The sequence below is a fragment of the Bos grunniens genome, chromosome 5 (genome assembly GCF_055505025.1).
Source record: "Bos grunniens cultivar Pamir isolate PY7600 chromosome 5, Bosgru_T2T1.0, whole genome shotgun sequence".
Classification (NCBI taxonomy): domain Eukaryota; kingdom Metazoa; phylum Chordata; class Mammalia; order Artiodactyla; family Bovidae; genus Bos; species Bos grunniens.
The window spans coordinates 117,444,006-117,460,518 of record NC_141169.1 but is presented as its reverse complement, the minus strand read 5'-3'; the positions used below and the strand labels follow the sequence as shown (position 1 = coordinate 117,460,518).

The 16,513-nt window shown below is 45.3% G+C and overlaps 1 protein-coding gene across 1 annotated transcript in view; it reads right to left on the bottom strand.

The window, feature by feature from the left end:
• The window catches only part of ATXN10 (ataxin 10), a 138,917-nt gene that overhangs the window by 106,318 nt on the left and 16,086 nt on the right, over positions 1 to 16,513 (bottom strand). The window contains exons 2-3 of the mRNA XM_086403283.1: positions 6,936 to 7,127; positions 1,182 to 1,264 (exon numbers count right to left, since the gene is read on the bottom strand). Coding sequence (XP_086259409.1) covers positions 1,182 to 1,264; positions 6,936 to 7,127 — 275 coding nt within the window. The remainder of the gene's footprint in view (positions 1 to 1,181; positions 1,265 to 6,935; positions 7,128 to 16,513) is intronic.

Below are 16,513 nucleotides of genomic sequence, written 5' to 3'. Positions count from 1 at the left end.
TCAAATCCTCTCTCCACCTTCCCACAGCAGCGTCCCACTAACACACACAGAAGTACACTTCACTTTATGTAAGCATAGGCATTAAGAACTGTGTATAAATTAACTTATAAATCAAATCATATTTTAAATACAGCTGGAGATTTCTCATTTAAAAATAATGACTCATTGAATTATTGCTAAAAAAGAATTTTCTTCACCTCCAATCTAGTACATTTTATAAACTGGATATTTAATACATTTGAAACGTTCTTATTAAATAACAGGTTTACCAACAAGTATTTCAATTCTTAGGGTAAAGAGACCATCTGTTAAAATTCTGTTTTTTAAAATATAATGTTATGATAATAACCCCTGTCCAAAGGAGTTGTGCTGATGCAAGTAGCCCAACAACCAAAAACCTCCCAAAGCCTGGAAGGAGTTCCTGTCTTCATATTAAGGAGCATGGTTTCCTCTTAATCCCACATCAGCAGCTATTAACAATCAGAGCTAACTTCCTTCTCTGTCGTGCTATACATCTGACTTATTTAATATATGTAATGCAAGGCTGCCCTCACTGGAACATAAGCACCCTGCAGACAGACATGTCTGTATGCTATGGTCACTGTTCAGATCACACCCAACACCCAGGAGAGGGCTTGACACACCACACGTGTTAAAAGACACTCCCTCTGCTAGGGCTGCCTTCACAAAGCACCACGGACTGAGGGGCTTGAACAAGAATTTGTTTTCTTCCAGTTGGCAGGCCTGGTTTCCTGAGTCCTCTCTCCTCAGTTTGCAGATGGTCATCTTCTGTGTTCTCACGAGCTCAGTCCCCTGCGCCTGTCTGTGTCTTAATCTCCCCTTCCTGTAAGGACCCCAGTCTCGCCAGATTAGGGCCCACCCCTGAGACCACACTTCATCTTAATCCTCTGTGTAAAGGCCCTGTCTCCACAGGCAGTCACATGCAGAAGTGCACCAAGGCAAGGACTCCCAATGACTGCAGGAGGGACGGACACAGCCTACAACAGAGGAAAGGAAGTTACTACAACTCTCTTCTATGATCACTCTTCAATATCACTGATGAAGTTTCTGTTTCACAATATACAGAACATTTGCTCTAATGAACGATATAATACTCAAAGCAGTGGTATTTAAATCCTTGTCAAAGATATAAATAATCCACAATTCACACTGTCAGTTACCTGTCAACAGGGAGTCCTGTTCCACTCGTAGTTCACGAAAAAGAAGAATCAAGTCAACAGCAACGCCAATTGTACCCAAGTTCCTGCATAAGGTGTTCAAAAAAGACAAAGTCAGACACATTCCTGTTCTTAAACCTGCACTTTGAATGATGATCCCAAGAATGCAGAGACCACTGGCTAACAGTTCCTACGGTGGGCAGATTTATGGCCCTCCAAGGTACCCACATCTTCATCTCCTAAACCTGTCCATGTGTCACTTCACGTGGCAAAGGAGACTTCTGCAGTCGTGAGTAAATTAAGGACTTGAGACGAAAAGACTATCCCAGATTAACCACGTGGCCCCAGTATATCACACGGGTCTTATAAGAGTCAGAGAAGGTAGCCATGAGCCAAGAAATGCAGGAGCCTCTAGAAGCTCAAAAAGGCCAGGAAAAGACTCTCTTCTAGAGCCTCCAAAAGGGACTCAGCCATGCTGACCCACTGTAGACTTCTGAGCCCCACAACTGTGAGATAATAGATCTACGTTGTGTTAAACCACTAAGCTTTAGTAATTTGTCACAGTAGCAACAAGACACTGACTTGGGTAGCAAAAACGGGGTGCTGCTGTAACAGATAAAAAATACACGGAAGTGGTTTTGGACTTCTGTGACAAGCAGAGGCTGGAAGACTTTTGAGAAGCATGACACGAAAAGCCAAGACGCCTTGAACAAATCACTGGTAGAAATGTGGACACTGAAGGCACCGTTGGTGAGACCCCAGAAGGAAGTGAAGGACATGGGCATGGAAACTGGAAGAAAGGCAGTCCTTTTCCTGCCGTGGCAGAATCTTAGCAAAAGATGGAACTGGTATTTAGCTGAGCTGATTTTCAAGAGACATACTGACGGTGTGGCCTGATTCCCTCTTGCTGCACATGGTAAAAATGCAAAGAGAGATAAAGCAGACTAAGAGGGAGCCAGGTATAATTTGGGAAACTCTTGATCCATCCAGAATTGATGCTTTTGAACTGTGGTGTTGGAGAAGACTCTTGAGAGTCCCTTGGACTGCAAGGAGATCCAACCAGTCCATTCTAAAGGAGATCAGCCCTGGGTGTTCTTTGGAAGCAATGATGCTTAGCTCAAACTCCAGTACTTTGGCCATCTCATGCGAAGAGTTGACTTATTGGAAAAGACTCTGATGCTGGGAGGGATTGGGGGAAAGAGGAGAAGGGGATGATAGAGGATGAGATGGCTGGATGGCATCACCGACTCGATGGACATGAGTTTGGGTGAACTCCGGGAGTTGGTGATGGACAGGGAGGCCAGGCGTGCTGCTATTCATGGGGTCGCAAAGAGTTGGACACAACTGAGTGACTGAACTGAACTTGTCCATCCAGATAGCAAAAGATGCTGAAAACTAGAACGTTCACTGTTAGGAAAGTGTGCTCTGGAGAGAAAGCTGAGGGTGTGGCTGGACAACCTTTTGCTAATGACTTGGAAGAACTCCAAGGTGAGTGTTCCATCACCCAGAGAGCTCTTTAAGGAGATCAGGCATGTTCCGCATCCCCCTCGGTCATCTCAGCAGAAATCAGGAACAGAGATGGGTCATCTGAGAAAGCTCGACAGCACACTCTCTACTGCCCACTGGTGCATAAATCCCCATGACGTGCACTTGAGGCCCACAAGGTTTTTAAGAATGTCACACCAGTAGAAACCCTGCCGACGTGGATGAAATGCACAGAGAAAGAATGAAAGAAGACTGATAAAACTATTCGGGTGAAAATATGTGTTACCCTTACCCTTCAAGAAAAAGGAAAGATGACTCTGTGGGCAGAGCCTCAAGCCACAGAGGATTATTCCCAAGCCTCAAAACCTGAGTTTGCCCAAGTGGATTTTGAAATTGCTTGGGACCAATGACTCCTCTCTTCCCTCAATTTTCTCCTTTTTTAGAGGATAATGTCTAAAACTGCTACCCTATGCCTGTCCCTCCACTGTATTTTGGGAGCAGACAGCCTGCTGTCCAGTTCCACGAGCTCAAAGATAAAAAGGAATCCTGCCCCGGAGTGAATCACACCCAGAATCTCAACCGTATGTAATTCAGACGGTAAGACTTGGGACACTAATGAGACTTAGATAAGATTTTGCACTTGAGTTGGTGCTGTAACAGTTGAAGAATTTGAGGGATCTCAAGATGAGATGAAGGTATTTTGCACATAGTATGGACATGAATCTTTAGGGGCCAAAGGGTAGACTGTGCTAGGTGAAATAATGGTCACTGAAAAACGTCCACATACTAAACTTGAAACTTTAGTTTATGTTACCTCACATGGCAAAAGAGGTGTGCTATAATAAATATATATTTAATCTTTGTCCCCAGGTTTCTGGCACAGAGCTCCTGATATCCTTGAAGTCCCTGTGTGACAGGAAGGGCTCTCGTTAATCCTAACAAGCCCCCTCCTCAGTTTATGCTAATATATTAGATGACTATCACTGGGCCTGTAGACGGCTTCAGGAGGGAGCTGCTGCCACAGGAACCAACCATAAGATCAGATCAGACAGCTGACACTTTCAACCTCAACCTCCCATTTCAGAGGAAGGGAAGACAGCTGGAGACTGAGTTCAATTACCATTGGCCAATGATCCAATCAGTCGTGCCTATGTGACAGAACTGTCACGAATAATCCTAAACAATGAGTTTGGAAAGGTTTCAAATGGGCTGATGAACACACCAAAGTGTCCAGAAGACGGCAGGCCTAAAAAAGGCCTACAAGTTCTGTGCCCGCCCCGCCTGCGCATCCCTTCCATGTGACTGTCCCTTTACAGGACGCTTGCAACAGAATGTAAAGTGCTTCCCTGAGTCAGTCTACTGAATTATCAAACTTGAGGGGCACCCTGGGAAGCCCTGAGTTTGCAGTCGGCTGGGCAAAAATGTACCTGGGGACCCCGTTTGCACCTCACATCAAGTGGGACAGTCCTGTGAGATTGAGTCCCGAAGTTATGGGACCTGACACCACTGATGTGAGGTAGTTAGGGTCAGACTGGATTTGAATTGTTGGACTCCCAGCTGGTGTCAGAGAATAAGAACTGGTCAGAAAATACAAGAGACCTTTCTAGGTATGATTAACGATTTGAAGATGGGAAGATTATCTTGAATTACTAGGTGGGCCTCATGTAACTATAATGGTCCTTATCAGAGGGACACCAGGTGGTCAGAGTCGGAAAGACTGGAAGATGTTACAGTGTTGCTTTGAAGATGGGAAGACAGAGCCATGAAGTAAGGAAAGCAGGCAGACTCTAGAAGCTACTAACAGATAAGCAAGAGAATGGATTCTCTGCTAGAGACTCAGAAGGAGCCAGCTCTGCTGACACTTTAACTTTAGGTCGGAAAAATGGATTTTGGACTTCTGAACGCTAGAACTGTCAGATAATAAATTTCTGTTGGTTTAAGTTACTATATTTGCAGTAATTTGTTACAACAGCAAAAGAAACTCATATAGCTCCCTACATTCTTCACTTCTTCTCAACATGAATCAGAATTAGGCCAAGACGTTCACTGCTAAAGACAAGGGTCAGGGTGGGCGTGCAAAGGCTAGGACCCTCTCTCCCCTCCCCGAGCCCAGGTGGGCAGAGGGTCAGGGTGGGCGTGCAAAGGCTAGGACCCTCTCTCCCCTCCCCAAGCCCAGGTGGGCAGACAGCACTGCCCCTTTCCTCTATTCGAATACGGGGCCTTGGAAGAGAAGACACCGCTCCCCTCTCTGCCCTTGCCTTTACACATACAAACAGCAGTCGGGTGACTGGGCGCACTGCCTGCTTCTATCGGCCAGATTCGGGGAGGAGATAAATGCAACTTCATGACATGCGAATTCTATGAAACTCAAATTTCGAGGCTCACAAATGAGGTTTTACTGGAACACAGCATATGCGTTTGTTCACGTACAACGCATGGCTGCTTTCACACTACAATGGGAGAACCAAGCCATTCTGACAGAGACCACAGAGCCTGAACTATTCATCTGGCTCTCTGCAGTAACAGCACAGCAACCCCAGCAATAGGGGTCATATTTACAGGCAGGGCTAACTGCTTTTAACAGTCTTCTCTGAGTACTTCCTGAAATTTCATATGACTCAGATTGTTTGCTCTGCTGTATTAAATCCCGTGTTCCATTCAGCCTTGGCAAAAAATAATTCCTGTCCACACAAAGTGCAATTTTCAGACAAAGGATATACAAAGACCTAGCCCCTAAGAGCATCCTACTTTTTAATTAACTCTTTAATAACTTAAAACATCAGAAAAATACATTTTGCTTGAGATCTGAACCTTGACAGGCTTGGCAACATCAGCTTTAGCTGAGGTTGACTGGACTCTCTCTTGTACTTCTGACTAGAGGAAATGAATGGTTCTTCCAGGAGCTGACGCCCCAGATGGTTAGAATTTCCATCCAGGGCTCTCCTTCCCTCTCCTGTCACACTACAGGCCTCCACTTACAGGGAAGTGACAAAGTACACTCAGTTCTGGCCTGCTGCATCTGTCTATAGCCAGTTACACTTCCTCAGTGTTAACTATCCCCACCAAGGTTAGTACTGTGTCTATCCATTTACCTGCACAGGGTGCCATGTTCAATTCTGTGCTGAAGTTAAATCCTCGCCTTCCCCCCTGCCCTCTCCTTTGATCTAAAGAATCTCATTAATCATATCCAAGCCTCAGGTGTAAGACGGTCCAGGCAGTGAAGGGAATCCCTCTACTGGCTTCTGCACCAGCTTAACTTCACTCATCCTGGCAGTTGACAGCAAGGCCCCTGGGCTCTGTCTACACTCGAGTCCAAGAAATAAAGATGAGCATGCTCTATGGCTTCTGACTTCCCCTCAAGTAAAAACTTTTAATAAAAAGTAGATTCCATAAAACCAAAGAGGAAAGGTGCTCAGTTCTGGGAGCAGAGTGTAACCTGTAAAAGAACAAGAACAGCGCAGGGCAATTTTCTCGCTCATCTCTGTAATTACATTTTAGTTGTACACTGTAAGTTAAGTGGAAGTAAAGCTGGCAAGTTTACTGGATCTTAAGGAAAGCTGAGAAATTCACAATGTGAATTTCATCTCAGAAATTCACAATGAGCTCCCGGTTCAAAGTAAAGTCAAGAGCAACTAATTAAAACACGAAAACTAATTAAAATATTAACAACTAATAAGTGAAGTCTAGAACTGCATATGCCTTTAGGCAGGCAGAATCAAAGGATCAAAGATAAGTTCAAATCACTTTTATGTAGAAAACCAAATACCTCTAAACTTATAAACGCAAGTAAGAAACGGAAGCAACCTTAATGTTAAACGTGCTGTCCCTTTACATACTCATCTAAGAGTTTCCCACGGCAAGTCCTACAGAGAGCACTTGTCCCCGAGACGCGGAGAGAGTCTGAATAAAAACAGGCAGCTGTGATGCCAAAATCATTTCTACTGGACAAGCCAATACGGCAGAACCAGCACGCAGACACAAAGAAATACAATCAAAGCATGCATGCGTGCTAGGTAGCTTCAGTCATGACTGACTCTTTGTAATCCCATGGACTGTAGCCCACCAGGCTCCTCTGTCCATGGGATTCTCCAGGCAAGAATACTGGAGTGGAGTGCCAGGCCCTCCTCCAGGGGATCTTCCTGACCCAGGGATTGAACCCACATCTCTTGCATCTCTTGTATCTCCTGCATTGGCAGGCAGGCTCTTTACTACTGGTGCCAGCTGGGAAGCCCATATAATCAGAGGCATGAAGGTAACTAGAAAGAACAGTACCTGATTGAATTCTGGTTCACAGAACACTCGATACAGGCATTCCGGAGACACCGGAAGCATTCCGTTATCAGCTGCAGACTGGAAGCCAGATGCTCCACTTGAGATGGATCTCTGCAGGCCAGCTCAACAGCATGAGAAGATTTCTTTAAGATATCCAGGACTCTCTGGAAGATAGTTCTGGGTGCTGTATCTCTGAAAAATGATACAATTGTTGCACATCAGTTAAAAAAAAAAAAAGACTAATTTCCAAACGTCATTTTCAGAACAGTGCGTGTATCGATAACTTAATTTTGTGGGGAGGTAGGTCAGGCCTATCTGCTTCAGCTCCTTGATTTATGACACAACCGTTCCCTGTATTATCTCACTGAAGCTTCGTGTTCACCTCATGAAGCTAACACTGTCCTAGCCATTTTAAAGATAACTGAACAGAGCAAGGAGTCTGAGTAACCTGCCCTGGTCACTAAGCTCACAACCCTTGGAGCCACAATCCCCACTGAAGCGGACTTCCATCCCCACGACAGCCCACATCCCATTTACAGTGACTGTGTACGGTCAGCTCTGTCGGTTTTGAGACTGCACCCAAGTACTGCATTTCACATTCTTTTGTTGAGTATGAGGGTTACAGATTTGCTCTCAAAACAGAAGCTCTGCATCTCCTGTTCTGGACAGAGGGTATAACCATGTCCTCTGTCAACCAGTATCTGTACCTAAAGTAAAATTATGAGAAAGAAAACTCATGAAGGATTGCCTGAGGGGCAAGACACTATCCATTCTCAGATACAGCAAGCCAGCAGCAGGTCTCTGAGCTTACGCATGTGCAACCACACAGATGGGGGCTTGGGGAGTGGGAAGGAGGGAAGGAGACGGAAGCAGAGGGAGAGAGAGAGAGAGTTGAGAGAAAGCCAGGGTGAGTGCCCTTCCCGGGAGAGCGGTTCCCTCCCGCGCAGCCCGCACCTCGGTTCCCACACGCTGCTCACGCTCCCACATGCTGCTCCTGGCTAGCATCTCCAAGTTATGAAGAGAAGAATTTTTGTGTGCAACACGGAACCTAAATGCCAGCCAATTTCCTCATTCCATGAATCCCCAAGAGAAACAAGAATCTGCTTTAACAGTAGAAGACAGATTGCTGTTAGACAATTGAAGAGATGCTCACAGCTCAGCTCTGACCACGTGGGGTTTCTCTCTGCACTCTCACTGTGGAGTGAAGGGGAACACTTCACCCCTGGATGAAGCCAGACCACCGGAGGTGGGGGGAGCCAGGGGTGAAGTGCATTCCCACAGAACCACCGCACGGAAGCGCCCCAAGCCACTGAGACACCCGCTCTGGGAGCTGCAGGACCATATAAATACTTGTGCTCCAAGTGTCATCTTTGCACCTTAAGGATGGACAGAATAAATCACATTATTCATCATGTCCTCTTCCCTGTCTTTGCCTTTAAGAAGCAAGGAGTCAAAGCCACCACCCATATTTAACACTACAAACCCCTCAGCATGACTTCTGAGTGCTAACCCTCTTTTTCCTATCTGGCTTTTCCTTCCCCTCCAACTTCCTCCCTTACCTTTTATCTAGCTGTATTTATTTATTTTGGCTTGGTAACTTGATTATATTACAGATATCAAATCATATTACATTTCCCCCAATTTGTATACTGTTAGACTACACAAAATTTATACACAAAAATTATAGTTCAAGTTTAGCAAATCTCTTTAGAGTTACTCAGTGTCTGAAGTTGTGGAGTAAGTACCCTGAGTGGCAAGCGGGGCCAGGTGTGGGCTGTGGAAAGCAAGAAGCTTAAGGCCTATCATTTCTGCTCCAGCCTACGGCTAGCAGAGGCTTGGGGAAAGGGGACACACCCACCTATTTTAAAAGATGAGCTAGATTTTCATGTTAAATCTGATTTCTAAACGTTGGCACCTATTTCAATAATGTAAAAAACACGAAAAAAAACAAGCACGGTTCCCACTTCTTGATCTGTGCTCCAAACCAAGGAGAGCTTCCATGGAGTGTCAGTCGGTTATTTCTGATGAGCTACAAAGTATTTTTTTTTAAAAGCACTTCAAATTTTGTTTCAGAGACAGAGTATAAATTAATCAACTAAACTTGGAAATCCCCCAGGAAATAACTTGCCCCCTTCTCCCTGCCATCAGCCCTCTCTAAACAAGGACCATGAAGCTTCAACTCAGGTCTCAGTGACTGAGTAACCAACTAAAAAGGTCAAAGTTCAGAGCCGTAGCTTAGTCCAGCCTCAGAAACCATATAAAACAATGAAGTATGTAAGCCACTTTCAGAGACAATAACATTCACTAACTCCATCAAGACAGCTCTAAAGAGCACTGCTGAGGGGCAGGAAATTCCCCATTCTACCCATCTTGACTACTCCAGGTGGGACTAACAATAAAATCGACAGAGTAACAAGAGAAACAGAAGTTTTAATTTGTGTGCATGGAGGTCTCCTAGAAACAGGACCAAGAAAGTGGGCCAGAGCAGGCAGCTTCTATACTTTTTAGACAAGACAAGGATACATTTGTGAGGAATTGAGAGAACAAAGAAGCAGGCTTGCGTGCTTAGTTAGTGAAGAACCTAACCAGAGCCTGCACTCGGTGGTAAATTCCAGAAGATACCGGGTTTGCTCACACAGGCTTGGGGCCCTGAATCCGCCTCTGGGGACAGCGGCCTTCTGCCTCGGGGGTCAGGGAGGGTGCCTCTCACATGGAGATTTACTGCCTGCTTTCAGACACAGACAAGGGGGATCAGAGGGTCCCTCCTGCATCAGCTCTTTCTTGAGTAATTTTAATTCAAAAAACTCAACATGCCATTAAGGCTTATTTGGGGAGGCGTGCTCTGGGCTCCAACAGTACTAAATATAGAGCAGGCCCTATTAATACACAAAGAAAATACCCAAGGGTTTAAAGTATTCTGAAGATGCCAAGAGTGATCAAGATCAACAAAGAATATGCCTAATTACTTCTATCTACTCCATCTGCATAAAGTTTCGAAGACATTTATTACTGAATCATCCAATCAAATAGAAGTAGAGCTCCACAACTTCAATAATCTGCTACAATAAAGCCTTTTTTCCTACTATGATGACTAAGAAGCGAGAAAGAAGCCAGTGTGGTTTCTTTCAGCCAGTCCTTCGCAAGCTCTCACATAGGCACCACCTCCCTACTGTGAATGGCACTCTTTTTAACATCTATTTTACTCAAAACTGCTATCAAGCACAACAAAAGCTTTGAAATCAAACTATAATGCAAGGAGATCAAACCAGTCAATCCTACAGAAAATCAAGCTGAATATTCATTGAAGGACTGATGCTGGAGCTCCAATACTTTGGCCACCTGATGCAAAGAGCCAACTTACTGGAAAAAAAGACCTTGATGCTGGGAAAGATTGAGGGAAGGAGAAGGGGGAGACAGAGGATGAGATGGTTGGATGGCATCACCGACTCAATGGACAAGAGTTTGAGCAAACTCTGAGAGATAGTGAAAAACAGGGAAGCCTGGCATGCTGCAGTCCATGGGGTCGCAGAGTCGGACACAACTCAGCAACTGAGCAACAACAAATCGCAGACTACACTAAACAAAAGCACTGTTCTTAGGAAAACTGCCTAACTGACAGTCCAAGCACAGCACCCTCAGTAGGTCCAGGAACTGCCCCGAATAAACAATTTCCAACGCCACACACTTTTTGTGTGTCATACACATGCCTCTATTACACTTTCAGCCAGAAGAAAAATGTTTAACTGAACTAAAGTCAATCAAAAGACTCCTGACACACAAGTAACTATTAATAGCTCCTCAAGAGTAATCTTAGCAGCTTCTATTCCACACACAAAAGTTTACATTTTTGATACAGAGAGAAAATCAATGGGGACTGTGATCACGTGGACTCCTGAGGGCAGCAGCACTGGCCCTCCTCTGGGTTTATTCACGTGCACCCTCCACCAGAATCCCTCCTCATGCCACCCCCCACCCCAGCCTCTGCCTGGAAGAACAAACCCGGGGCTCCTGGTGGAACTCTGCTCAGAGTACAACACGCTCCCCTGGAATTCAGTCCACAGCATGGAATAACACTTCTCCACATCGGATTACATTCACTGATCCGGTCCACCACCCCAGCTGGACTACAGACCCCAGAAAAAGAGAAGACCTTATTTTTTCGTACCTCTAGGGCCCAGACCTGCACTAACTAATTTGCATTTGTTCAAATTTAAAACAGAGACGAGACTAGTCACATCTTCAGGGCAGCATCTCACTGCTTCACAGGCTCGCCAAGGAGCCCAAACGCCTACTGAGCCTGTGCTCTGAGCCCGCAGTCAGGCGCCGGGCCTGTCGGGACCAGGGCTATCAGTGTACTTTGCAGCAGCAACCAGAACCAGGTAAACACCCAGGAACCAGCTCAACTCATCCATTAAGAAATCCACAGCCCGGACCCCAAATCTGGAAAAACAGGGTCATATTTTAAGATGCAGACATCTTATAATTGGTATTTAAGAAACATCTAATTTCTTCTTCCCTACTAAATGATACAGTGGGTAAGCATAAAGGGGGAGGGAAAGGAGAGCCCTTGTAACCCGATTAACTACATTTTACATTTCCTGAAAGCAGACACTATTTCTTAGATGTCTGCATCCCTCTATTAAGGGTGAAAGAGGGAGAAAAAACCCTTTTCCTACAGAGACATATAATAAACAGCTACAGATCTTACTCACCACATTTTAATACACAACTTTCATCAGATGAGGACAAAGAAAGCTCTCCGTTAATAGTAACCAGGAGGAAAACATTTGACTCTCTCTACCTTCTCCATGCCTTGAATGGAGGCTATTTGGCAGCACAGATACAAAGTGCTCCTAACATACTCTGTCTGCAAATTCCATATTTACTGTCAAGACAGCATAGCTAAGTATGTGTAATGATTAACAAAAGTGAAATATCTAGTGAAAATCAGTCAGTCGTTTGTATGTTACAAATGTTATTTATAATAAAAATTGCTGTCATTTCTGCTTCAACCAAACTAACACAAAATATTCGCAAAGACTTTAAAAAGCTTAGCTACTTCATTCACAGAAAGCCGAAAGTGCTTAGAAGGACAATTAAAATCCAACCAATGGACATTCCTTTTAGACAGGAATGCATACCCTGAAGACAACTTAGAAATGAAATGTTACTTTACAGAACAGAAACAGCCTCTGATTTATACAAACGGTAGGATTTCATTTCCTTCAAGTCTGAACAGATCTGTAGGTTTAATCTTGGCAAGTCCCATTTGAGTAAAATTAAAGAAAACTACCGGTGATTATGTGTAGCAGGCTAGAGCGGCCTAACATACTATCTGTACACACACCTTACAGTTAATTCATCAGGGGAACCTCCTACTGAAAAGGAAACTAACTGCTTGTCACTGTAACACTACAACTAAGAATCTCATCCTTGTTAAAAGATCTCTTCTAATACCTGAGATTTCATTAAAAATTGGCACACATGCTTTAGAGTAGTTTAACCACTGTCACTGAGGAAAACTATCAGAACACACACAAGTTCAGAGATTAAAATAACAACCACTGGTTGTCATTTAAAACCATAAACCTCTTACAGATCTGACTGCATTAGGAAGAACCAAAACAGAAAATAAAAACATCCCTAGCTCCTATCAGAACGTCTGCACCGAAGTCTGAAACTCATTTTGGGGACCTCCAACTTCTCCTGTACACGCTGTCTTCCCCTCTTCTGTCACGAGGACTCTCAAGCTGTTCCTGAGACAGAGCTTCGGGGCTGGCAAACTTTTCCTGAAAAGGGCCACAGAGTAACTAGTTCAGGCCGTGAGGATCTGTTAGCTCTGTCCCAGCTGCTCCGCTGCTGCAGGGTTAGGGCAGTCAGAGACAGCACCCACACACACACATACAGCTGTGTTCTAGTGAACCTCTTCCCGTGGACACTGGGATTTAAAGCTCACATCATCTTCATGTATCATGGAATTCTATTCATTTTCCGCTACCATTAAAAATGTAAAAATTAGTCTTAACTCAAAAACTATTAACCAAAAAAAACCCAGTGGTGGGTCAGTTTTGGCCCACAGATCGAAATTTGGCTCTGACCCCAGCGCTGAAGGGTTTCAAATAAATGTCCTCTCCTCATCCCCCCAAAAACTCCCGTCTCCTTCTACTCCAATGTCCTCACCATACTCAAAATGCATCTCTCCTCAGAACACAGACTCTCAAGTGCATTATGCCAAGGAAAGCAAGCAGAGAGAAGGTGGATGCACGGAAGTAGGGCGTCCAGGAAAGAACTGTGCGCACAGAGGAACCTGGCGGATGGCAGGGCTGGCACTAGAGGCCCAGGGAGAAGGCCAGGCTGTTCCAGAAGAGGCGCTGGAGCAACTACCAGTCATATGGGGAAAAACCAGGACCGGAGCCTTAAGCAAAAAGGAACGCCATGTGGATTTAAGAATGTATGTTAGACACAGGCTCTGCAGGCCACTGAAAGGACCACCTGCCTGATGAGAAGCCAGGGAGGGTTCTGAGCAGAGGAATGACGTCACCTGCTTTCACTTTTAAAGGATCCCTCTGCTATTCCATAAAGAACTGATCACAGCAAAAGAAAGAAAAGATACATGGAGATCAGTTAGGACACTCTTCCACCACGAGGTTGGGAGAGGAGGGGCCAGCGGTAGACTCTGAACATATTCTGAAGGTGGAGTCAATGAGATTTGATGAGAAATTATTATGAGGGGTATCTGAGAAAGCAGAGTTGAGGATGGTGCCAAACTCTGACCCAACTCTGGCCTGAGCAATAAATGAACGGACTATCTCCTGTTGACTGAACTGGAGAAGACGGCTGTGAAGATACTGGGGGAGGGGGAATATCAGGAGTTCAGTCTGAGATTTGCTACATCTGACATGCCTATTAGAAATACAAGCAGAAATATGGAGTAAGCAGATGAACATACGTGTCTGAACATCAGGAGCAAAGTCCAGCTAAAGAAAGTGTTAGAGCTATCACCAACTCTAACAAAACCCCAAGACTGAAGGCAACCACCATGACAGCACAGGTAGGTGAGGAGAATTCTGAGGGACTGAGTGCGGGACCTCAGGAAGAACAGCCAATAAGACAGAAGCAGCAGAAGGGGTGGGGTTCTGGAAGCCAAATGAAGACGGTGTTCCAGGCAGAAAGAAGTGATGAGCAACATCAAGCAGCAGAGAAGATGGGATTTCAGGTGAAGACCAAGGGGCCTGGCAATGTGGAATGGGTTCAAGAGAGAGGAAAGGGAAACTGTAGTAGATGAACATAAAAAACCCTTAGAGAAGTTTATATAAGTGGGAGAAAAAAATGAGGGAAATGGGGGAGAGATTCTTCTTAGGATGGGAAAAATCATAGCAGATTTATCAACTGATGAGAATAATCCAATAGAAAGGGTGAAACGGATGATTTAAGAAAGAGGGGAAGGGAAGAGAATTGTTGGAGCAACGTATGCAAAAGAGAGGAATATGTGCAGACCTCAGGGGGGCTGGCATTTGGAGAAGGGCAGTACCCACAGTACCCGAGGGAAGGCGAGCTATGGGGACAGACTGAGGCAGCGGTGCGGAGAGGAAAGCGGGAATTCCTGGAAACGCACGAAGCTCAGAATGAGCAGGAGAACCAGTGGAGGCTGAGGGAGCGCAAACGGGCCGGGCGATGGAGGACTGCCAGGGAGCACGGAATCCCTACACAAGGTCAGTGATCGTCAGTTTACAGACAGCCCGATCAGTGTGCTGTTACGTTCTTCTCCATCCTCGTTCACTTATTTGTGTGCAAGTGGAAAAGCAGCAGCCAGCTGGATTTAACTAGAGCTAGAGTTTTACCAGCAAAGTGTAACAAAGGAGAAGAGGCAAGGGAACTGAGAATAAATACAAGGAAATGCTTTATCACTGATCCATAGGTCTAACCTGGATTTAAGGGATACGTGACTATAAGGGACAGAGGGACTAAAAGGGACAGAGAATAGGAAGAAGTAAGATCAACAGACTGCGTGTCCAGCGGGGAGTGTAAGACTTAGTAAAGTAGGGGACCCAGAGACAGACAAGACAGAACAGGCAGGCAGAGTGGGACTCTTGGAATCCCGACTGCGGAGGGCATGCAGCCACGGTTAATCACAAGGCCTAGGTAGCACACAGCAACGTCTGGTTAGATGGGGGAAGCAGGGGAGGGGAGAGGTGGTCAAAGTCAAGAAATAAAAGGTCAGGGTAATGAAACGATCATCTCAGTTCAGTTCAGTTCAGTCACTCAGTCATGTCCGACTCTTTGCAACCCCATGAATTGCAGCACACCAGGCCTCCCTGTCCATCACAAACTCCTGGAGTTCACTCAGACTCAAGTCCATCGACTCAGTGATGCCATCCAGCCATCTCATCCTCTGGCGTCCCCTTCTCCTCCTGCCCCCAATCCCTCCCAGCATCAGAGTCTTTCCCAATGAGTCAGCTCTTCGCATGAGGTGGCCAAAGTACTGGAGTTTCAGCTTCAGCATCATTCCCTCCAAAGAACACCCAGGGCTGATCTCCTTCAGAATGGACTGGTTGGATCTCCCTGCAGTCCAAGGGACTCTCAAGAGTCTTCTCCAACACCACAGTTCACAAGCATCAATTCTTCAGCGCTCAGCCTTCTTCACAGTCCAACTCTCACATCCATACATGACCACAGGAAAAACCATAGCCTTGACTAGACGGACTTTTGTTGGCAAAGTAATGTCTCTGCTTTTGAATATGAAACGATCATCTCAGTAAACACTAAAATAACCAAGGCTTGAGACGGGAGAAGTAACGCAGAGTTAACAGTGACCCAAAGTCAGATTCTTCAAGGAATGACAGAGTGACCACCCGAACTTTTAACAGAAAGAGATTATTTATGAGCTATACATACTCTGATGGCATGATACGGAAAGTTGCAGGGATCATGGAGGGAAAAGTTCTGAAAGCAGCAATGACAGCTACCTTCACACCTACGCATCCTCAAGCTAAGCAACACAGAGGATATAGGAGAAAACAGCCCACTTGGAGGACTTTCTGGGAAAGGTTTGTCTTTAGAAGTGAGCCATATTTCACCTAGATCAAGAAGATGACAGGAATGTCCAGAGAGGTTGAAGACACAAGGAATTTTGACATGGTGGTGGTTTAGTCACTAAGTCGTGTCCGACTCTTGCGACCCCATGGACTGTAGCCCGCCAGGCTCCTCCGTCCATGGGATTCTCCAGGCAAGAATATTGGAATGGGTTGCCATTTCCTATTCCAGGGGATCTTCCTGACCCAGGGATTGAACCCAGGTTTCCTGCACTGCATACAATCTCCTACATTGCAGGCAGATTCTTTACTGACTGAGCCACCAGGAAAGCCCCCTGCACGTGGGAAGGGTTTTAAAAGTTGAGTCCAAAAGGATCTATACAAAGCCTTAAGGGAACCAGTGAGTAAGAGAAAACCTAGTTTCCCATATTAATTAAAAAATTAGCTTGTAAATGTCTAGCAAAATCCCTGCTGAGATTTTACTCTGAATGGCACCGAAACCACAGGCCACCCTGGGGAGAAGTGATGTCTCTGTGTTACTGTGTT